Source organism: Phyllobates terribilis, unplaced genomic scaffold (assembly GCF_046119375.1).
Source record: "Phyllobates terribilis strain yellow unplaced genomic scaffold, ASM4611937v1 Scaffold_12__6_contigs__length_324123572, whole genome shotgun sequence".
In the NCBI taxonomy this organism is placed as follows: domain Eukaryota; kingdom Metazoa; phylum Chordata; class Amphibia; order Anura; family Dendrobatidae; genus Phyllobates; species Phyllobates terribilis.
Genome location: NW_027362772.1, coordinates 91,456,567 through 91,479,967, shown reverse-complemented (window position 1 = coordinate 91,479,967; position 23,401 = coordinate 91,456,567). Strand labels below are relative to the sequence as shown.

Sequence of the window (23,401 nt, the reverse complement as noted above, 5' to 3'; positions counted from 1 at the left end):
GGCGGCCTCACCTGTGTGCTCCCCTGTGAGCGGCAGCCTCCCCCCATGTTCCCCCCTGTGAGCAGCAGCCTCCCCCCATGTTCCCCCCTGTGAGCGGCGGCCTCACCTGTGAGCGGCAGCCTCCCCCGTGTGCCTCCCCTGTGAGCGGCGGCCTCCCCTGTGTGCTCCCCTGTGAGCGGCGGCCTCCCCCGTGTGCCTCCCCTCTGAGCGGCGGCCTCACCTGTGTGCTCCTGGCTGCTGCTCGGTGGCTTCTGTGGTCTCTGGGTCGCTCTCCCTGGATGCAGCAGCCGCCATCCCCGCCCCGCACACAATCAATCAATTTAAAGGGCTTTTGTTCTGCGCCCTGGTTACCAGGTAGTGAAGCCGGGAAAGAGCGGCAGTAATCCTAATCTTATTAGCATGTGTGCGGCTGGTAAACACAACCTGTGTGGTTGTCAGGGTGGAGGGGTTGTCAGGGGAGAACGGCCTGAATTCAGTGACTCCGCTTCGGTCACACGGCTCCATCATCTCCATTACAGCCGAGAGGCGACTGCTCAACTCAGCGAGCGCCAGGCACAAGCACGCACCTGCCCCAGGGCCCGACTCACACGCTGGGAGGTGGGGGACCGGCCTGACTAACACAAGGACACAAGACGGGGGGCATGGCCCGACAGACGGGCACTGCCTGAGTCATACAAGCACAAAGTGGGGGTGGCAGGTAACAGCTCACATGGTCACATAGGGGGGCACACTCATCCTGCGGGCACAGTGTGGCCGGCGCACATATTTCTAAGAGCCAATCAGGACTCCCGCACACTCTGTGGCAACAGCATAATCAACACATGCACCCTGGAGGTGGCACAGCTGGCACTGACAATGTCCCCCGGGGGCACAGGATGACCCCAGGCTTCAGGCGCTGTGTGCACCATACACCAGAGCTGCACTTCTATCCGCGTCACCCAGGATCCTGCCCATCTGTACCCGGCCGACACCTGGTGAATGAGGCCCCGGCCCTCGTACTGGAGCGGTGCCCAATCCCTCACCTCCCGCTACAGTCAGTGTACGGACCCCACACGGCCACGGACCCCTTTATACAGCAGCGAGTCGTGTGGTAGATACAGGAGGCCTGGAGATATCGAGGAGGAGGTGGCGGCCTACAACCCCCATCATCATACACACCATTCCCTGCTCCGCAGTACCAGACATGTGGGGAGAGCTGCTCATCCGGAGCTTTCTGCTTCATGCAGACGGTGGTAAGGACAGACAGCGGCCGTGCCGGGCAGGGTGGTCGCGCTGTAATGGCGTCACCCGGCAGGACCAAGATGGCGGAGATCGAAGAACGACGACGTCTATTTACTGAAATAAATCTTTATTCCACTGTTAGAAATCTTCATAGAATTTCACAAATATTTAAGACAAAAAGCCCAAAAATCAGAAAATCACGCGGTTATTAGTAAAAGCCGAAGATAGCGATCGCGGCAAGAGGAAAGAGGCCGATTGGTCAGAGAAATAATGGTCCAGGCGGGAATGTTACAGAACGGGGCGGATTGTCAGCTCCGCAGCCAAGGCAGCCGCGCTTCTGAGCTCCAATCACAGGTAAAGCTGCAACCAAGTCACCATTACTTCTCGAGTGACGTCATGTGCACTCCATGTATGCTGCAGTCACATCCAGAGCTGCACTCATTGATAATGAGCCCAGACTCGCTGTCCTGCACCTTGTCCCCACAGGGCTCACACAGTCACCACCGGGGGGGCAGCACTGAGAGCCAAAGGAAAACTATAAAATGATGCCGGCAGCTCTGGCTGTGACTGGAGTAGGAGACGTGAGGTGAGCGCAGCTCCGGAGGTGACTGAAGGAGGAGACGTGAGGTGAGCGCAGCTCCGGAGGTGACTGAAGGAGGAGACGTGAGGTGAGCGCAGCTCCGGAGGTGACTGGAGGAGGAGACGTGAGGTGAGCGCAGCTCCGGAGGTGACTGGAGGAGGAGACGTGAGGTGAGCGCAGCTCCGGAGGTGACTGGAGGAGGAGACGTGAGGTGAGCGCAGCTCCGGAGGTGACTGGAGGAGGAGACGTGAGGTGAGCGCAGCTCCGGAGGTGACTGGAGTGTAGGATACCCTGTGCTGGTGTATGGAGCCTGTGCAGGGGCAGATTCCCAGCGTCTCTCGCTCCGTCTTCCTCTTCACATTCGGCTTCTTGTATAAAATCATTTAAAATCTTTGGAAATTTTCATTGCACCAAAATCTGACAGGAAAGAAAATCTAGAAACATGAAGGGGGCACGGGGCGGAGGGGACGGCAGAAGCTTTCAATCTACATTCACTCGGGGCAGGACACCAATGGGGGCTTCAGCATCAGGCACTTAGGTGAGGGGGGCACACATCTAAACCCGTCGCAGGGACAGAGAGCGACGGCCGATCCTCAGGAAAAGCCGGGCACTGCCACCACGGCGCCATCACCAGTCACGCAGCGGCCCAGGATGTTAACCTGAGGACAAGGCTAGGGGGTCTTGGAGATAATATTGGGGGCACCCAGCTTTCCTGATGCAGACTGGTAGCCTCACATGTCACCAGAGGTCACGTTTTGGGATTAGCTCTTTGGTGACAGGTTTAGTCGGTGACAAGTCCGGTCACAGGAGGGGTCGGGGTGGCACCATTTTTCAGTAAACAGTTTTCCGGGCGGCATCAGACAACCGTGGCTCGGCCCACCACAATCCGCCATCGTTCCAGAAAGTTCCGTGAGGTTCTGAACAACCTTATCTCAGCAGCAGAAGACAGCAGCTCCGTATGGGAGACCCCCGACCCAAGAGGTGAACAGGAAACCTTCATCAGACGCCGTCAGAGGAGCAACAACAGAACCACCATCATTGTCTGCAAGATCCAAGAGTGTCCAGTGCTGCTCTGGTCCATCAGATAGGGACCCCCGCGGGGCACAGCAGGCCGGACCCTCAGAACTGCACCCACCCGGAGCTCGGCTGTTCAGAGGCTGAACTGTGAGGGGCAAAACAGGAGAGAACGTGTAACAATGAACGAGCCCCCCACCCAGAGCAAGGAGAACCCACTGTGACCCCAACTCACCCCGCAGCCTTCGTGAAGTCGCCCCACGCGTCGGTAGGAGCCGCTGGTTCTGCGCTGGAGGAAAAGCTTCCGATATCCAAGAGCAGCCCTGGAGGGGAGAGAGAAGTGACTGACAGGGGCCGGGGGGATCCACAGCCTGACCACACAGGAATCATACCCTCACCTGCTGAGGCCGGCTGGGGGGCGCTCTGCTGAGTGGTGGTCCTGGTGCCCGGCGGTGGGGGAAGCAGGCTGGGGCCAGAGCTCAGTGGTCGCGGTTTAGCACCTGTAGGGGCGCCCTCTTTTTTCTTCATGTTCTGTGGGGAGAGAAGGGACATGTTGAAGCAGAGCGGCACTCCGAGGGTTCCTGGGCCGAGACAATGAAACGATGAAGGCGTCTGCAGACTATGGAGACAAGTCCGTACAGAAGGCTTTAAAGGGGCTCTCCGGGATCAGAGACCATGGCTGCTCAATTCCCAGATCAGTAACACAGCGCCCCAAGGGTCGTGTCTGAAATTGTAGCCCAGCCCTACAGAAGTGAGTGCGGCTGACCTGCAGTGCCAGACACGGCCTGTGCGCAGGGGCGGCACCGATACCGTAACATGGATACTCAGCTGATGGAACTAGTCTCCTTCTGCAACCTTGTGGAGGCGGCGGCGCACAACCGCCTGCAGCTCGCGGGCCTCCGTTCTGGAGATCAATGGGGCCCATTAACCACACACAAGACACGAGATAAACCCAACCCGTCAGCAGAGATCTCCGGTGCCAGCGGGTGCGAGCGCCCTACACCTACAGCTATGTTGATCTTGATAGTCTGTCCCTCCTTGAAGCCGAGGTCCAGTTTCGGTCCCGGATCCGGGTTCTGAGCTTGTTTTGCAAATTCTGACTGTTGCTTCACCCATCTGGAGGCGGAAAGACAAAGACGGGGAGTCACAAAAAGGAGACCGCCACCGGCGGGCCGGAAGCCAGCAGCCGAGGCCGCCACCGGCGGGCCGGAAGCCGAGGCCGCCACCGGCGGGCCGGAAGCCAGCAGCCGAGGCCGCCACCGGCGGGCCGGAAGCCAGCAGCCGAGGCCGCCACCGGCGGGCCGGAAACCATGGCGCATACACAGAGACATTAGACGCTGTACACACCAGGGCTGTGGAATCAGAGTCGTGGAAATTGAGGAGTCTGAGTCGGAGGTTTAACTTACGGACTCCACAGCCCTGATACACACACAGGCGCCTCCTCGGTGAGACTTACTTGAAGTGATCCTGCAGAGCCACATTGAAGTCAAAAGCATCCCCGCGGTCAGCAAATCCCACCCCGATGAACGCCCGCCGTCCTGCAGGAGGAGAAGAACAGGTAGGACATGTGGGTGGGAGGCATGCCCCTATGGGGCACCCCGCGGGCACTCACCAGTCCCGTCCTCAATGCAAATCACAAAATAACGACTCGAATCAACGACATTTTCTACAGCGATTCCTGGGAACTGCTCCACCGACGCCTGAGCGAAGAGCTCGCCTGCGGAGAGAGGCGGGTGAGAACGGCGCGGAATACAAGAGACGGCGCAGCAGTGACACAAATACGGCCACGAGAAAAGCCCAACACCCAGAATATACTTAAACCATAATTAATCTTTATTACTAAATATTTAAAATTCACAAAACGTAGAAAGAAAGTGCTGGAATCGATAGTCAATATTTTCATACCATCCAAAAAAAATACCAGATAAAGTAGGGCATTAATCTCTGATATTAAAAAATTAACAAAAATGTTGTATTGCCAATTATATAATTTACACAATCAAGGTCCTCATATAATAATAATTAGAACATTAAAGTGATTAGTGCAATCAATCACTTATCACTTTCAACCGGCATGGATTTATATAGTGACCAAAAGAATGGTAAAAAATAAAAAAAACAAATCTATACTCACCTTCTGATGGCCCCCGGTGTGCTTGTCTTCGCTTGCCGGCAGCTCGCGGTGGACTGAAGGACCTGCCGTCACATGACTAAATGATGTCAGCGAAGGTCCTTTAATCCACCACGATCTGCCGGCAAGCTGAGACAAGGACACCGGGGGCCATCAGAAGGTGAGTATAATGTATATTTATTATTTTATTCTTTTTTTACAGGTTCTATGGTACCCGGGTCTGGAGGAGAGTCTCCTGTCCTCCACACCCGGGTACCATCCGCACATTGAAACGCATGGATTCTGCATGTACAGATACAGTGATGCGTAATCCATGCGTTCCAATGCAACGCTGCGCTTCTGCAAAATAATTGGTAGTGCTGCATTTTTTTCCGCAATGATAATCCGCAGCGGAAGTTTCTGCAGCATGTGCACAGCACAGCGGATTATCATTGGGGGACATGGCAGGCCTTCTACCATGCGTTTAAGCGTTTCTGCAGAGGAATTGCCGCTGTGGAAACAATTAAAAAAAAACACATCGGGGGCACACAGCCTAATAGGGGGCACACAGCCTAATAACAAGACTTACACATACACTGTGTGCAGAATTATTAGGCAAGTTGTATTTTAGAGGATTATTTTTATTATTGATCAACAACTCTGTTCTCAATCAACCCAAAAGACTCATAAATATCCAAGCTTAATATTTTTGGAAGTTGGAGTGTTTTTTTTTTCGATTTGGCTATCTTAGGAGGATATCTGTTTGTGCAGGTAACTATTACTGTGCAGAATTATTAGGCAACTTAATAAAAACCAAATATAATCCCATCTCACGTGTTTATTTTCACCAGGTAAACCAATATCAGTGCACAAAATTTAGAAATAAACATTTCTGACATGCAAAAACAAAAAAAATTAGTGATGAATATAGCCCCCTTTCTTTATGATGACGCTCAGCAGCCTCCATGCATAGATTCTGTCAGTTGCTTGATCTGTTTTCGATCACCATTGCGTGCAGCAGCCACCACAGCCTCCCAGACACTGCTCCGAGAGGTGTACTGTTTTCCCTCCCTGTAGATCTCGTCACAGCCTCCCAGACACTGCTCCGAGAGGTGTACTGTTTTCCCTCCCTGTAGATCTCACCACAGCCTCCCAGACATTGCTCCGAGAGGTGTACTGTTTTCCCTCCCTGTAGATCTCACCACAGTCTCCCAGACATTGCTCCGAGAGGTGTACTGTTTTCCCTCCCTGTAGATCTCACCACAGTCTCCCAGACATTGCTCCGAGAGGTGTACTGTTTTCCCTCCCTGTAGATCTCACCACAGCCTCCCAGACATTGCTCCGAGAGGTGTACTGTTTTCCCTCCCTGCAGATCTCACATTTTATGATGGACCACAGGTTCTCTATGGGGTTCAGATCAGGTGAACAAGGGGGCCATGTCATTATTTTTTTTTCTTTTAGACCTTTACTGGCCAGCCACGCTGTGGAGTAGTTGGATGCATGTGATGGAGCATTGTCCTGCATGAAAATCATGTTTTTCTTGAACGATACCGACTTCTTACTTACCACTGCTTGAAGAAGTTGTCTTCCAGAAACTGGCAGTAGGTCTGGGAGTTGAGCTTCACTCCATCCTCAACCCAAAAAGGTCCCACAAGTTCATCTTTGATGATCCCAGCCCATACCAGTACCCCACCTCCACCTTGCTGGCGTCTGAGTCGGAGTGGCGCTCTCTACCCTTTACTGATCCAGCCTCTGGCCCATCCATCTGGCCCAGCAAGAGTCACTCTCATTTCATCAGTCCATAAAACCTTTGAAAAATCAGTCTTCAGATATTTCTTGGCCCATTCTTGACGTTTTATCTTATGTTTCTTGTTCAGAGGTGGTGGTTTTTCCGCCTTCCTTACCTTGGCCATGTCCCTGAGTATCGCACACCTTGTGCTTTTTGATACTCCAGTAACGTTGCAGCTCTGAAATATGGCAAAACTGGTGGCGAATGGCATCTTGGCAGCTTCACGCTTGATTTTCCTCAATTCATGGGCAGTTATTTTGCGCCTTTTTTGGCCAACACGCTTCTTGCGACCCTGTTGGCTATTTGCCATGAAACGCTTGATTGTTCGGTGATCACGCTTCAAACGTTTGGAAATTTCAAGACTGCTGCCTCCCTCTGCAAGACATCTCACAATTTTGGACTTTTCAGAGCCGTCAAATCTCTCTTCTGACCCATTTTGCCAAAAGGAAAGGAAGTTGCCTAATAATTAAGCGCACCTTATATAGGGTGTTGATGTCATTAATCAAGTTCTCAAGTCTATGCAGCTTGGAGTAGGACGACATAAAAAGCATCATGTGAGCAAAATACTCATTTGCCTAATAATTCTGCACACAGTGTATTATAGCATGTTAACGATCGATATAAGAGACGGCGCGGCAGAGAGACGACGTGATGGGTTAATAAGGGGCGCAGATCTGCAGCTGCCATCATCTAACACTACAGATGATATCGGGGCGTCTGCAGCCAACGCCTCGTTACCACGTGAGATTCTGAGACGTCGCCCGAACTACAGGACGCTCAGTCTGCCGATATATTACTGCCCAAGTATATATCACGCCGTCCCGCTCCTCTCCCCCTCGCCGTCCCACTGTCGGGCTCCTCTCCCCATCGCCGTCCCGCTGTCGGGCTCCTCTCCCCATCGCCGTCCCGCTGTCGGGCTCCTCTCCCCATCGCCGTCCCGCTGTCGGGCTCCTCTCCCCATCGCCGTCGGGCTCCTCTCGCCGTCCCGCTGTCGGGCTCCTCTCCCCTCGCCGTCGGGCTCCTCTCCCCTCGTTATCCCGCCGTCGCGCTCCTCTCCGCTCAGCATCCCGCTATCCTGCTCCTCTCCCCTCGCCGTCGCGCTCCTCTCCCCTCGGCATCCCGCCGTCGCGCTCCTCTCCCCTCGGCATCCCGCCGTCGCGCTCCTCTCCCCTCGGCATCCCGCCGTCGCGCTCCTCTCCCCTCGGCATCCCGCCGTCGCGCTCCTCTCCCCTCGGCATCCCGCTATCCTACTCCTCTCCCCTCGTTATCCCGCCGTCGCGCTCCTCTCCCCTCGTTATCCCGCCGTCGCGCTCCTCTCCCCTCACCATCCCGCTATCCTGCTCCTCTCCCCTCGGCATCCCGCCGTCGCGCTCCTCTCCCCTCGGCATCCCGCCGTCGCGCTCCTCTCCCCTCGGCATCCCGCCGTCGCGCTCCTCTCCCCTCGGCATCCCGCCGTCGCGCTCCTCTCCCCTCGGCATCCCGCCGTCGCGCTCCTCTCCCCTCGGCATCCCGCCGTCGCGCTCCTCTCCCCTCGGCATCCCGCCGTCGCGCTCCTCTCCCCTCGGCATCCCGCTATCCTGCTCCTCTCCCCTCGTTATCCCGCCGTCGCGCTCCTCTCCCCTCGTTATCCCGCCGTCGCGCTCCTCTCCCCTCGTTATCCCGCCGTCGCGCTCCTCTCCCCTCGTTATCCCGCCGTCGCGCTCCTCTCCCCTCGTTATCCCGCCGTCGCGCTCCTCTCCCCTCGTTATCCCGCCGTCGCGCTCCTCTCCCCTCGTTATCCCGCTATCCTGCTCCTCTCCCCTCGTTATCCCGCTATCCTGCTCCTCTCCCCTCGTTATCCCGCTATCCTGCTCCTCTCCCCTCGTTATCCCGCTATCCTGCTCCTCTCCCCTCGTTATCCCGCTATCCTGCTCCTCTCCCCTCGTTATCCCGCCGTCGCGCTCCTCTCCCCTCGTTATCCCGCCGTCGCGCTCCTCTCCCCTCGTTATCCCGCCGTCGCGCTCCTCTCCCCTCTCCATCCTGCTATCCTGCTCCTCTCCCCTCGTTATCCCACTATCCTGCTCCTCTCCCCTCGTTATCCCGCCGTCGCGCTCCTCTCTCCTTGTTATCCCGCTGCCGCGCTCCTCTCCCCTCACCATCCCGCTTATCCTGCTCCTCTCCCCTCACCATCCCGCTTATCCTGCTCCTCTCCCCTCACCATCCCGCTTATCCTGCTCCTCTCCCCTCGTTATCCCGCTGTTGCGCTCCTCTCCCCTCACCATCACGCTATCCTGCTCCTCTCCCCTCGTTATCCCGCTGTCGCGCTCCTCTCCCCTCGTTATCCCGCCGTCGCGCTCCTCTCCCCTCACCATCCCGCTATCCTGCTTCTCTCCCCTCGTTATCCCGCTATCCTGCTCCTCTCCCGTTATCCCGCTGTCGCGCTCCTCTCCCCTCACCATCCCGCTATCCTGCTCCTCTCCCCTCGTTATCCCGCTGTCGCGCTCCTCTCCCCTCGTTATCCCGCCGTCGCGCTCCTCTCCCCTCGTTATCCCGCTATCCTGCTCCTCTCCCCTCGTTATCCCGCTATCCTGCTCCTCTCCCCTCGTTATCCCGCCGTCGCGCTCCTCTCCCCTCGTTATCCCACTATCCTGCTCCTCTCCCCTCGTTATCCCGCCGTCGCGCTCCTCTCCCCTCGTTATCCCGCCGTCGCGCTCCTCTCCCCTCGTTATCCTGCTATCCTCCTCCTCTCCCCTCGTTATCCCACTATCCTGCTCCTCTCCCCTCACCATCCTGCTATCCTGCTCCTCTCCCCTCGATATCCCGCTGTCGCGCTCCTCTCCCCTCGTTATCCCGCTATCCTGCTCCTCTCCCCTCACCATCCCACTATCCTGCTCCTCTCCCCTCACCATCCCACTATCCTGCTCCTCTCCCCTCACCATCCTGCTATCCTGCTCCTCTCCCCTCGTTATCCCGCTGTCGCGCTCCTCTCCCCTCGTTATCCCGCTATCCTGCTCCTCTCCCCTCACCATCCTGCTATCCTGCTCCTCTCCCCTCGTTATCCTGCTCCTCTCCCCCTGCCGTCCTGCTCCTCTTCCCTCATTATCCCGTTATTACGCTCCTCTCCCCTCGTTATCCCACTATCCTGCTCCTCTCCCCTCACCATCCCGCTATCCTGCTCCTCTCCCCTCGTTATCCCGCCGTCGCGCTCCTCTCCCCTCGTTATCCCGCCGTCGCGCTCCTCTCCCCTCGTTATCCCGCCGTCGCGCTCCTCTCCCCTCGTTATCCCGCCGTCGCGCTCCTCTCCCCTCACCATCCTGCTATCCTGCTCCTCTCCCCTCGTTATCCCACTATCCTGCTCCTCTCCCCTCGTTATCCCGCCGTCGCGCTCCACTCCCCTCGTTATCCCGCTTATCCTGCTCCTCTCCCCTCGTTATCCCGCTGTTGCGCTCCTCTCCCCTCACCATCACGCTATCCTGCTCCTCTCCCCTCGTTATCCCGCCGTCGCGCTCCTCTCCCCTCGTTATCCCGCCGTCGCGCTCCTCTCCCCTCACCATCCCACTATCCTGCTCCTCTCCCCTCACCATCCCGCTATCCTGCTCCTCTCCCCTCACCATCCCGCTATCCTGCTCCTCTCCCCTCACCATCCCGCTATCCTGCTCCTCTCCCCTCACCATCCCGCTATCCTGCTCCTCTCCCCTCACCATCCCGCTATCCTGCTCCTCTCCCCTCACCATCCTGCTATCCTGCTCCTCTCCCCTCACCATCCTGCTATCCTGCTCCTCTCCCCTCACCATCCTGCTATCCTGCTCCTCTCCCCTCACCATCCTGCTATCCTGCTCCTCTCCCCTCGATATCCCGCTGTCGCGCTCCTCTCCCCTCGTTATCCCGCTATCCTGCTCCTCTCCCCTCACCATCCCACTATCCTGCTCCTCTCCCCTCACCATCCCACTATCCTGCTCCTCTCCCCTCACCATCCCACTATCCTGCTCCTCTCCCCTCGTTATCCCACTATCCTGCTCCTCTCCCCTCACCATCCCGCTATCCTGCTCCTCTCCCCTCGTTATCCCGCTATCCTGCTCCTCTCCCCTCACCATCCTGCTCCTCTCCCCTCGTTATCCCGCTATCCTGCTCCTCTCCCCTCGTTATCCCGCTGTCGCGCTCCTCTCCCCTCGTTATCCCGCCGTCGCGCTCCTCTCCCCTCACCATCCCACTATCCTGCTCCTCTCCCCTCGGCATCCCGCCGTCGCGCTCCTCTCCCCTCGGCATCCCGCCGTCGCGCTCCTCTCCCCTCGGCATCCCGCCGTCGCGCTCCTCTCCCCTCGGCATCCCGCCGTCGCGCTCCTCTCCCCTCGGCATCCCGCCGTCGCGCTCCTCTCCCCTCGGCATCCCGCCGTCGCGCTCCTCTCCCCTCGGCATCCCGCTATCCTGCTCCTCTCCCCTCGTTATCCCGCCGTCGCGCTCCTCTCCCCTCGTTATCCCGCCGTCGCGCTCCTCTCCCCTCACCATCCCACTATCCTGCTCCTCTCCCCTCACCATCCCGCTATCCTGCTCCTCTCCCCTCACCATCCTGCTATCCTGCTCCTCTCCCCTCACCATCCTGCTATCCTGCTCCTCTCCCCTCACCATCCTGCTATCCTGCTCCTCTCCCCTCACCATCCTGCTATCCTGCTCCTCTCCCCTCACCATCCTGCTATCCTGCTCCTCTCCCCTCACCATCCTGCTATCCTGCTCCTCTCCCCTCACCATCCTGCTATCCTGCTCCTCTCCCCTCACCATCCTGCTATCCTGCTCCTCTCCCCTCACCATCCTGCTATCCTGCTCCTCTCCCCTCGATATCCCGCTGTCGCGCTCCTCTCCCCTCGTTATCCCGCTATCCTGCTCCTCTCCCCTCACCATCCCACTATCCTGCTCCTCTCCCCTCACCATCCCACTATCCTGCTCCTCTCCCCTCACCATCCCACTATCCTGCTCCTCTCCCCTCGTTATCCCACTATCCTGCTCCTCTCCCCTCACCATCCCGCTATCCTGCTCCTCTCCCCTCGTTATCCCGCTATCCTGCTCCTCTCCCCTCACCATCCTGCTCCTCTCCCCTCGTTATCCCGCTATCCTGCTCCTCTCCCCTCGTTATCCCGCTGTCGCGCTCCTCTCCCCTCGTTATCCCGCCGTCGCGCTCCTCTCCCCTCACCATCCCACTATCCTGCTCCTCTCCCCTCACCATCCCGCTATCCTGCTCCTCTCCCCTCACCATCCTGCTATCCTGCTCCTCTCCCCTCACCATCCTGCTATCCTGCTCCTCTCCCCTCACCATCCTGCTATCCTGCTCCTCTCCCCTCACCATCCTGCTATCCTGCTCCTCTCCCCTCACCATCCTGCTATCCTGCTCCTCTCCCCTCACCATCCTGCTATCCTGCTCCTCTCCCCTCACCATCCTGCTATCCTGCTCCTCTCCCCTCACCATCCTGCTATCCTGCTCCTCTCCCCTCACCATCCTGCTATCCTGCTCCTCTCCCCTCGATATCCCGCTGTCGCGCTCCTCTCCCCTCGTTATCCCGCTATCCTGCTCCTCTCCCCTCACCATCCCACTATCCTGCTCCTCTCCCCTCACCATCCCACTATCCTGCTCCTCTCCCCTCACCATCCCACTATCCTGCTCCTCTCCCCTCGTTATCCCACTATCCTGCTCCTCTCCCCTCACCATCCCGCTATCCTGCTCCTCTCCCCTCGTTATCCCGCTATCCTGCTCCTCTCCCCTCACCATCCTGCTCCTCTCCCCTCGTTATCCCGCTATCCTGCTCCTCTCCCCTCGTTATCCCGCTGTCGCGCTCCTCTCCCCTCGTTATCCCGCCGTCGCGCTCCTCTCCCCTCACCATCCCACTATCCTGCTCCTCTCCCCTCACCATCCCGCTATCCTGCTCCTCTCCCCTCGGCATCCCGCCGTCGCGCTCCTCTCCCCTCGGCATCCCGCCGTCGCGCTCCTCTCCCCTCGGCATCCCGCCGTCGCGCTCCTCTCCCCTCGGCATCCCGCCGTCGCGCTCCTCTCCCCTCGGCATCCCGCCGTCGCGCTCCTCTCCCCTCGGCATCCCGCCGTCGCGCTCCTCTCCCCTCGGCATCCCGCCGTCGCGCTCCTCTCCCCTCGGCATCCCGCTATCCTGCTCCTCTCCCCTCGTTATCCCGCCGTCGCGCTCCTCTCCCCTCGTTATCCCGCCGTCGCGCTCCTCTCCCCTCGTTATCCCGCCGTCGCGCTCCTCTCCCCTCGTTATCCCGCCGTCGCGCTCCTCTCCCCTCGTTATCCCGCCGTCGCGCTCCTCTCCCCTCGTTATCCCGCCGTCGCGCTCCTCTCCCCTCGTTATCCCGCCGTCGCGCTCCTCTCCCCTCGTTATCCCGCTATCCTGCTCCTCTCCCCTCGTTATCCCGCTATCCTGCTCCTCTCCCCTCGTTATCCCGCCGTCGCGCTCCTCTCCCCTCGTTATCCCGCCGTCGCGCTCCTCTCCCCTCGGCATCCCGCCGTCGCGCTCCTCTCCCCTCGGCATCCCGCCGTCGCGCTCCTCTCCCCTCGGCATCCCGCCGTCGCGCTCCTCTCCCCTCGGCATCCCGCCGTCGCGCTCCTCTCCCCTCGGCATCCCGCTATCCTACTCCTCTCCCCTCGTTATCCTGCCGTCGCGCTCCTCTCCCCTCGTTATCCCGCCGTCGCGCTCCTCTCCCCTCGGCATCCCGCCGTCGCGCTCCTCTCCCCTCGGCATCCCGCCGTCGCGCTCCTCTCCCCTCGGCATCCCGCCGTCGCGCTCCTCTCCCCTCGGCATCCCGCCGTCGCGCTCCTCTCCCCTCGGCATCCCGCCGTCGCGCTCCTCTCCCCTCGGCATCCCGCTATCCTACTCCTCTCCCCTCGTTATCCTGCCGTCGCGCTCCTCTCCCCTCGTTATCCCGCCGTCGCGCTCCTCTCCCCTCGGCATCCCGCCGTCGCGCTCCTCTCCCCTCGGCATCCCGCCGTCGCGCTCCTCTCCCCTCGGCATCCCGCCGTCGCGCTCCTCTCCCCTCGGCATCCCGCCGTCGCGCTCCTCTCCCCTCGGCATCCCGCCGTCGCGCTCCTCTCCCCTCGGCATCCCGCCGTCGCGCTCCTCTCCCCTCGGCATCCCGCCGTCGCGCTCCTCTCCCCTCGGCATCCCGCCGTCGCGCTCCTCTCCCCTCGGCATCCCGCCGTCGCGCTCCTCTCCCCTCGGCATCCCGCCGTCGCGCTCCTCTCCCCTCGGCATCCCGCCGTCGCGCTCCTCTCCCCTCGGCATCCCGCCGTCGCGCTCCTCTCCCCTCGGCATCCCGCCGTCGCGCTCCTCTCCCCTCGGCATCCCGCCGTCGCGCTCCTCTCCCCTCGTTATCCCGCCGTCGCGCTCCTCTCCCCTCGTTATCCCGCCGTCGCGCTCCTCTCCCCTCGTTATCCCGCCGTCGCGCTCCTCTCCCCTCGTTATCCCGCCGTCGCGCTCCTCTCCCCTCGTTATCCCGCTATCCTGCTCCTCTCCCCTCGTTATCCCGCTATCCTGCTCCTCTCCCCTCGTTATCCCGCTATCCTGCTCCTCTCCCCTCGTTATCCCGCTATCCTGCTCCTCTCCCCTCGTTATCCCGCCGTCGCGCTCCTCTCCCCTCGTTATCCCGCCGTCGCGCTCCTCTCCCCTCGTTATCCCGCCGTCGCGCTCCTCTCCCCTCGTTATCCCGCCGTCGCGCTCCTCTCCCCTCGTTATCCCGCCGTCGCGCTCCTCTCCCCTCTCCATCCTGCTATCCTGCTCCTCTCCCCTCGTTATCCCACTATCCTGCTCCTCTCCCCTCGTTATCCCGCCGTCGCGCTCCTCTCTCCTTGTTATCCCGCTGCCGCGCTCCTCTCCCCTCACCATCCCGCTTATCCTGCTCCTCTCCCCTCACCATCCCGCTTATCCTGCTCCTCTCCCCTCACCATCCCGCTTATCCTGCTCCTCTCCCCTCGTTATCCCGCTGTTGCGCTCCTCTCCCCTCACCATCACGCTATCCTGCTCCTCTCCCCTCGTTATCCCGCTGTCGCGCTCCTCTCCCCTCGTTATCCCGCCGTCGCGCTCCTCTCCCCTCACCATCCCGCTATCCTGCTTCTCTCCCCTCGTTATCCCGCTATCCTGCTCCTCTCCCGTTATCCCGCTGTCGCGCTCCTCTCCCCTCACCATCCCGCTATCCTGCTCCTCTCCCCTCGTTATCCCGCTGTCGCGCTCCTCTCCCCTCGTTATCCCGCCGTCGCGCTCCTCTCCCCTCGTTATCCCGCTATCCTGCTCCTCTCCCCTCGTTATCCCGCTATCCTGCTCCTCTCCCCTCGTTATCCCGCCGTCGCGCTCCTCTCCCCTCGTTATCCCACTATCCTGCTCCTCTCCCCTCGTTATCCCGCCGTCGCGCTCCTCTCCCCTCGTTATCCCGCCGTCGCGCTCCTCTCCCCTCGTTATCCTGCTATCCTCCTCCTCTCCCCTCGTTATCCCACTATCCTGCTCCTCTCCCCTCACCATCCTGCTATCCTGCTCCTCTCCCCTCGATATCCCGCTGTCGCGCTCCTCTCCCCTCGTTATCCCGCTATCCTGCTCCTCTCCCCTCACCATCCCACTATCCTGCTCCTCTCCCCTCACCATCCCACTATCCTGCTCCTCTCCCCTCACCATCCTGCTATCCTGCTCCTCTCCCCTCGTTATCCCGCTGTCGCGCTCCTCTCCCCTCGTTATCCCGCTATCCTGCTCCTCTCCCCTCACCATCCTGCTATCCTGCTCCTCTCCCCTCGTTATCCTGCTCCTCTCCCCCTGCCGTCCTGCTCCTCTTCCCTCATTATCCCGTTATTACGCTCCTCTCCCCTCGTTATCCCACTATCCTGCTCCTCTCCCCTCACCATCCCACCATCCTGCTATCCTGCTCCTCTCCCCTCGTTATCCCGCCGTCGCGCTCCTCTCCCCTCGTTATCCCGCCGTCGCGCTCCTCTCCCCTCGTTATCCCGCCGTCGCGCTCCTCTCCCCTCGTTATCCCGCCGTCGCGCTCCTCTCCCCTCGTTATCCCGCCGTCGCGCTCCTCTCCCCTCACCATCCTGCTATCCTGCTCCTCTCCCCTCGTTATCCCACTATCCTGCTCCTCTCCCCTCGTTATCCCGCCGTCGCGCTCCACTCCCCTCGTTATCCCGCTTATCCTGCTCCTCTCCCCTCGTTATCCCGCTGTTGCGCTCCTCTCCCCTCACCATCACGCTATCCTGCTCCTCTCCCCTCGTTATCCCGCTGTCGCGCTCCTCTCCCCTCGTTATCCCGCCGTCGCGCTCCTCTCCCCTCACCATCCCACTATCCTGCTCCTCTCCCCTCACCATCCCGCTATCCTGCTCCTCTCCCCTCACCATCCTGCTATCCTGCTCCTCTCCCCTCACCATCCTGCTATCCTGCTCCTCTCCCCTCACCATCCTGCTATCCTGCTCCTCTCCCCTCACCATCCTGCTATCCTGCTCCTCTCCCCTCACCATCCTGCTATCCTGCTCCTCTCCCCTCACCATCCTGCTATCCTGCTCCTCTCCCCTCGTTATCCCACTATCCTGCTCCTCTCCCCTCACCATCCCGCTATCCTGCTCCTCTCCCCTCGTTATCCCGCTATCCTGCTCCTCTCCCCTCACCATCCTGCTCCTCTCCCCTCGTTATCCCGCTATCCTGCTCCTCTCCCCTCGTTATCCCGCTGTCGCGCTCCTCTCCCCTCGTTATCCCGCCGTCGCGCTCCTCTCCCCTCACCATCCCACTATCCTGCTCCTCTCCCCTCACCATCCCGCTATCCTGCTCCTCTCCCCTCGGCATCCCGCCGTCGCGCTCCTCTCCCCTCGGCATCCCGCCGTCGCGCTCCTCTCCCCTCGGCATCCCGCCGTCGCGCTCCTCTCCCCTCGGCATCCCGCCGTCGCGCTCCTCTCCCCTCGGCATCCCGCCGTCGCGCTCCTCTCCCCTCGTTATCCTGCCGTCGCGCTCCTCTCCCCTCGTTATCCCGCCGTCGCGCTCCTCTCCCCTCACCATCCCACTATCCTGCTCCTCTCCCCTCACCATCCCGCTATCCTGCTCCTCTCCCCTCACCATCCCGCTATCCTGCTCCTCTCCCCTCACCATCCCGCTATCCTGCTCCTCTCCCCTCACCATCCTGCTATCCTGCTCCTCTCCCCTCACCATCCTGCTATCCTGCTCCTCTCCCCTCACCATCCTGCTATCCTGCTCCTCTCCCCTCACCATCCTGCTATCCTGCTCCTCTCCCCTCACCATCCTGCTATCCTGCTCCTCTCCCCTCGATATCCCGCTGTCGCGCTCCTCTCCCCTCGTTATCCCGCTATCCTGCTCCTCTCCCCTCACCATCCCACTATCCTGCTCCTCTCCCCTCACCATCCCACTATCCTGCTCCTCTCCCCTCACCATCCCACTATCCTGCTCCTCTCCCCTCGTTATCCCACTATCCTGCTCCTCTCCCCTCACCATCCCACTATCCTGCTCCTCTCCCCTCGTTATCCCGCTATCCTGCTCCTCTCCCCTCACCATCCTGCTCCTCTCCCCTCGTTATCCCGCTATCCTGCTCCTCTCCCCTCGTTATCCCGCTGTCGCGCTCCTCTCCCCTCGTTATCCCGCCGTCGCGCTCCTCTCCCCTCACCATCCCACTATCCTGCTCCTCTCCCCTCACCATCCCGCCGTCGCGCTCCTCTCCCCTCGGCATCCCGCCGTCGCGCTCCTCTCCCCTCGGCATCCCGCCGTCGCGCTCCTCTCCCCTCGGCATCCCGCCGTCGCGCTCCTCTCCCCTCGGCATCCCGCCGTCGCGCTCCTCTCCCCTCGTTATCCCGCCGTCGCGCTCCTCTCCCCTCGTTATCCCGCCGTCGCGCTCCTCTCCCCTCGTTATCCCGCCGTCGCGCTCCTCTCCCCTCGTTATCCCGCCGTCGCGCTCCTCTCCCCTCGTTATCCCGCCGTCGCGCTCCTCTCCCCTCGTTATCCCGCTATCCTGCTCCTCTCCCCTCGTTATCCCACTATCCTGCTCCTCTCCCCTCACCATCCCACCATCCTGCTATCCTGCTCCTCTCCCCTCGTTATCCCGCCGTCGCGCTCCTCTCCCCTCGTTATCCCGCCGTCGCGCTCCTCTCCCCTCGTTATCCCGCCGTCGCGCTCCTCTCCCCTCGTTATCCCGCCGTCGCGCTCCTCTCCCCTCGTTATCCCGCCGTCGCGCTCCTCTCCCCTCGTTATCCCGCCGTCGCGCTCCTCTCCCCTCGTTATCCCGCCGTCGCGCTCCTCTCCCCTCGTTATCCCGCCGTCGCGCTCCTCTCCCCTCGTTATCCCGCCGTCGCGCTCCTCTCCCCTCGTTATCCCGCCGTCGCGCTCCTCTCCCCTCGTTATCCCGCCGTCGCGCTCCTCTCCCCTCGTTATCCCGCTATCCTGCTCCTCTCCCCTCGTTATCCCGCTATCCTGCTCCTCTCCCCTCGTTATCCCGCTATCCTGCTCCTCTCCCCTCGTTATCCCGCTATCCTGCTCCTTTCCCCTCGTTATCCCGCTATCCTGCTCCTCTCCCCTCGTTATCCCGCTATCCTGCTCCTCTCCCCTCGTTATCCCGCTATCCTGCTCCTCTCCCCTCGTTATCCCGCTATCCTGCTCCTCTCCCCTCGTTATCCCGCCGTCGCGCTCCTCTCCCCTCGTTATCCCGCCGTCGCGCTCCTCTCCCCTCGTTATCCCGCCGTCGCGCTCCTCTCCCCTCGTTATCCCGCCGTCGCGCTCCTCTCCCCTCTCCATCCTGCTATCCTGCTCCTCTCCCCTCGTTATCCCACTATCCTGCTCCTCTCCCCTCGTTATCCCGCCGTCGCGCTCCTCTCTCCTTGTTATCCCGCTGCCGCGCTCCTCTCCCCTCACCATCCCGCTTATCCTGCTCCTCTCCCCTCACCATCCCGCTTATCCTGCTCCTCTCCCCTCACCATCCCGCTTATCCTGCTCCTCTCCCCTCGTTATCCCGCTGTTGCGCTCCTCTCCCCTCACCATCACGCTATCCTGCTCCTCTCCCCTCGTTATCCCGCTGTCGCGCTCCTCTCTCCTCGTTATCCCGCCGTCGCGCTCCTCTCCCCTCACCATCCCGCTATCCTGCTTCTCTCCCCTCGTTATCCCGCTATCCTGCTCCTCTCCCCTCGTTATCCCGCTGTCGCGCTCCTCTCCCCTCACCATCCCGCTATCCTGCTCCTCTCCCCTCGTTATCCCGCTGTCGCGCTCCTCTCCCCTCGTTATCCCGCCGTCGCGCTCCTCTCCCCTCGTTATCCCGCTATCCTGCTCCTCTCCCCTCGTTATCCCGCTATCCTGCTCCTCTCCCCTCGTTATCCCGCCGTCGCGCTCCTCTCCCCTCGTTATCCCACTATCCTGCTCCTCTCCCCTCGTTATCCCGCCGTCGCGCTCCTCTCCCCTCGTTATCCCGCCGTCGCGCTCCTCTCCCCTCGTTATCCTGCTATCCTCCTCCTCTCCCCTCGTTATCCCACTATCCTGCTCCTCTCCCCTCACCATCCTGCTATCCTGCTCCTCTCCCCTCGATATCCCGCTGTCGCGCTCCTCTCCCCTCGTTATCCCGCTATCCTGCTCCTCTCCCCTCACCATCCCACTATCCTGCTCCTCTCCCCTCACCATCCCACTATCCTGCTCCTCTCCCCTCACCATCCTGCTATCCTGCTCCTCTCCCCTCGTTATCCCGCTGTCGCGCTCCTCTCCCCTCGTTATCCCGCTATCCTGCTCCTCTCCCCTCACCATCCTGCTATCCTGCTCCTCTCCCCCTGCCGTCCTGCTCCTCTTCCCTCATTATCCCGTTATTACGCTCCTCTCCCCTCGTTATCCCACTATCCTGCTCCTCTCCCCTCACCATCCCACCATCCTGCTATCCTGCTCCTCTCCCCTCGTTATCCCGCCGTCGCGCTCCTCTCCCCTCGTTATCCCGCCGTCGCGCTCCTCTCCCCTCGTTATCCCGCCGTCGCGCTCCTCTCCCCTCGTTATCCCGCCGTCGCGCTCCTCTCCCCTCGTTATCCCGCCGTCGCGCTCCTCTCCCCTCGTTATCCCGCCGTCGCGCTCCTCTCCCCTCACCATCCTGCTATCCTGCTCCTCTCCCCTCGTTATCCCACTATCCTGCTCCTCTCCCCTCGTTATCCCGCCGTCGCGCTCCACTCCCCTCGTTATCCCGCTGCCGCGCTCCTCTCCCCTCACCATCCCGCTTATCCTGCTCCTCTCCCCTCGTTATCCCGCTGTTGCGCTCCTCTCCCCTCACCATCACGCTATCCTGCTCCTCTCCCCTCGTTATCCCGCCGTCGCGCTCCTCTCCCCTCACCATCCCACTATCCTGCTCCTCTCCCCTCACCATCCCGCTATCCTGCTCCTCTCCCCTCACCATCCTGCTATCCTGCTCCTCTCCCCTCACCATCCTGCTATCCTGCTCCTCTCCCCTCACCATCCTGCTATCCTGCTCCTCTCCCCTCACCATCCTGCTATCCTGCTCCTCTCCCCTCACCATCCTGCTATCCTGCTCCTCTCCCCTCACCATCCTGCTATCCTGCTCCTCTCCCCTCGATATCCCGCTGTCGCGCTCCTCTCCCCTCGTTATCCCGCTATCCTGCTCCTCTCCCCTCACCATCCCACTATCCTGCTCCTCTCCCCTCACCATCCCACTATCCTGCTCCTCTCCCCTCACCATCCCACTATCCTGCTCCTCTCCCCTCGTTATCCCACTATCCTGCTCCTCTCCCCTCACCATCCCACTATCCTGCTCCTCTCCCCTCGTTATCCCGCTATCCTGCTCCTCTCCCCTCACCATCCTGCTATCCTGCTCCTCTCCCCTCGTTATCCCGCTATCCTGCTCCTCTCCCCTCGTTATCCCGCTGTCGCGCTCCTCTCCCCTCGTTATCCCGCCGTCGCGCTCCTCTCCCCTCACCATCCCACTATCCTGCTCCTCTCCCCTCACCATCCCGCTATCCTGCTCCTCTCCCCTCACCATCCCGCTATCCTGCTCCTCTCCCCTCACCATCCTGCTATCCTGCTCCTCTCCCCTCACCATCCTGCTATCCTGCTCCTCTCCCCTCACCATCCTGCTATCCTGCTCCTCTCCCCTCACCATCCTGCTATCCTGCTCCTCTCCCCTCACCATCCTGCTATCCTGCTCCTCTCCCCTCGATATCCCGCTGTCGCGCTCCTCTCCCCTCGTTATCCCGCTATCCTGCTCCTCTCCCCTCACCATCCCACTATCCTGCTCCTCTCCCCTCACCATCCCACTATCCTGCTCCTCTCCCCTCACCATCCCACTATCCTGCTCCTCTCCCCTCGTTATCCCACTATCCTGCTCCTCTCCCCTCACCATCCTGCTATCCTGCTCCTCTCCCCTCACCATCCTGCTATCCTGCTCCTCTCCCCTCGTTATCCCGCTATCCTGCTCCTCTCCCCTCACCATCCCACTATCCTGCTCCTCTCCCCTCGTTATCCCACTATCCTGCTCCTCTCCCCTCACCATCCTGCTATCCTGCTCCTCTCCCCTCGTTATCCCACTATCCTGCTCCTCTCCCCTCACCATCCCACTATCCTGCTCCTCTCCCCTCGTTATCCCGCTATCCTGCTCCTCTCCCCTCACCATCCTGCTATCCTGCTCCTCTCCCCTCACCATCCTGCTATCCTGCTCCTCTCCCCTCGTTATCCCGCTATCCTGCTCCTCTCCCCTCACCATCCCACTATCCTGCTCCTCTCCCCTCGTTATCCCACTATCCTGCTCCTCTCCCCTCGTTATCCCGCCGTCGCGCTCCTCTCCCCTCGTTATCCCACTATCCTGCTCCTCTCCCCTCACCATCCCACTATCCTGCTCCTCTCCCCTCGTTATCCCGCTATCCTGCTCCTCTCCCCTCACCATCCTGCTATCCTGCTCCTCTCCCCTCGTTATCCCGCTATCCTGCTCCTCTCCCCTCACCATCCTGCTCCTCTCCCCTCGTTATCCCGCTATCCTGCTCCTCTCCCCTCGTTATCCCGCTCCTCTCCCCTCGTTATCCTGCTCCTCTCCCCCTGCCGTTTGCTGTCGGGCTCCTCTTCCCTCATCATCCCGTTATTAGGCTCCTGTCCCGTTATTACGCTCCCCGGTTTCCCCTCCTCACCGGAGCTCCGGTCCTCCAGCTTGATGTACGCCATCTTCCCCCGGGCGGTGATGCGGAGGCGGCCGCTCCAGGCCGGTTGGTCCAGCTGCCATTCCGCCGCTCTGTGGAGAGGACACGGGTTACCCGGTAACAGCGGCTCCTCCCCGGAGTCCCCGCCCCGCACTCACCTGTAGCCCCGGTTGGACGATCGGGGAGGAATCCGGTAAACGTGAACTTCCGGCTTCACACACAACACCGACTCGTATTCGCCGTCCGCCATCTCACTACACCCGGACTTCCGCCAGCTCTATGGTCACCGGGAAGTCAGAGCGTCGTCACAGCAGCTGACACCGCCAGGCGGGCGCCTCAGGTAACTGCAGGGACATCCCCGCCTACATCACTGGGTGAGAAGCAGCAAAGGCTCCTGCACAAGCACATAGTCCGCTCCAGGGGGCAGCAGTGAGCTCTGCAGCCAGACCCCTGGAATCTGTCCCTATGGCAACACTCCCTGCTTCCCTGAACGCTGTGGATGAGGATGACGGTCCGTGATTTACATCATTACTTGTATCCGCTATGGAGGAGAATCTGGACACCTGGCGCCAGGTGAGGAGGGACGGTCCGGGCGTAGCGCCATCACCATTATTAGCGGTTTCTCTGCCTGCGCTGTTCATCGACGAGGCTTGTAGACATCAGTGTCCGCGCCGCCAAAACCGCAGCGTCTGAATCTGTGCCAAGACGTCAGCGCATCGTCCAACGGCTCCAGAACCCGCTGTGCTGCAAAACCAGGAGCGGAGCCCCCGCCCGCGGGTGAGGAACGAGACGACGGCTCGTATTGAATCGGACCCCTTCACATCGACAGATTAGTGCCATGAGGACGTGGGGTCTGACTTGGTGGTCTCTGCCCCCAGCCCAGGTCCTAGGGGTGAGAGGTGCAGGCGATGTGCAGCTCTTTAACACCCCAGTCTCCAGGGCGGGGCGGGGGCACGGACAAGAGCGCGCAGCAGGGGGAGAGGGGACAGACAAAAGCGTGCAACAGACCCCCCCCCCCCCCCACAACAATATGCAGAGGACATTGGTGGAAATCACACGACACTCGTTTATTTAGAAAGAGTGAAATTAATCTTCCGGATTCTGTAAACCGGGAGCGGCGCTGCCCCTCCAGAAACACGGGAGATTCAGGACTGAACATACAATAAATGCCCCTTCCCCCCGGGAAAGCGGACGCCGCTAATACTGAAGATTCGGGTCAGTCAGGGGCCGTCCTAGCGGACACGTGACTACACGGAGCGGCGGATCAAGACCAGTGCTGTAGACTGAACGTCCAGGAACAGACGAGCCGCTGTCTATATCTATAGACAGCGCCATGGCTGCGTCAGGTGGTCTGCAGTACCATACACGGACAGAGGGGGTGCTGCAAGAACAGCAGATATTCATTCCCGTCCGTGGCAGAACCAGATCCTCCTCTCTACTTACTGTACTGACCCCCATAGTCTCTCTAGTCACATCCAGAGCAGCAGCCACCGTTGTGGCTGCACGTAGGAGGCCGTCAGCTCACCCACGCTTTAGTTTACTACAAGTCATAGTAATGAAATACCTGCAGCA

At 60.7% G+C, this 23,401-nt stretch overlaps 1 protein-coding gene across 2 annotated transcripts; it reads right to left on the bottom strand.

The window, feature by feature from the left end:
• Positions 1-1,331: 1,331 nt before the first annotated feature.
• Positions 1,332-22,243, bottom strand: NECAP2 (NECAP endocytosis associated 2). Of its 2 annotated transcripts, XM_073656140.1 has the most exons (8): positions 21,988-22,220; positions 21,821-21,921; positions 4,428-4,532; positions 4,272-4,353; positions 3,823-3,931; positions 3,214-3,346; positions 3,051-3,138; positions 1,332-2,963 (listed from the first exon to the last, which is right to left on the bottom strand). In XM_073656140.1, the coding sequence occupies exons 1-8, from the start codon at positions 22,077-22,079 to the stop codon at positions 2,921-2,923; spliced, it is 753 nt and encodes a 250-aa protein (XP_073512241.1). In that variant the 5' UTR covers positions 22,080-22,220; the 3' UTR covers positions 1,332-2,920. The 2 variants fall into 2 exon arrangements, with proteins under 2 accessions (XP_073512241.1, XP_073512240.1); XM_073656139.1 differs by having other exon boundaries at positions 3,051-3,346; positions 21,988-22,243.
• Between the last annotated feature and the right edge of the window lie 1,158 nt (positions 22,244-23,401).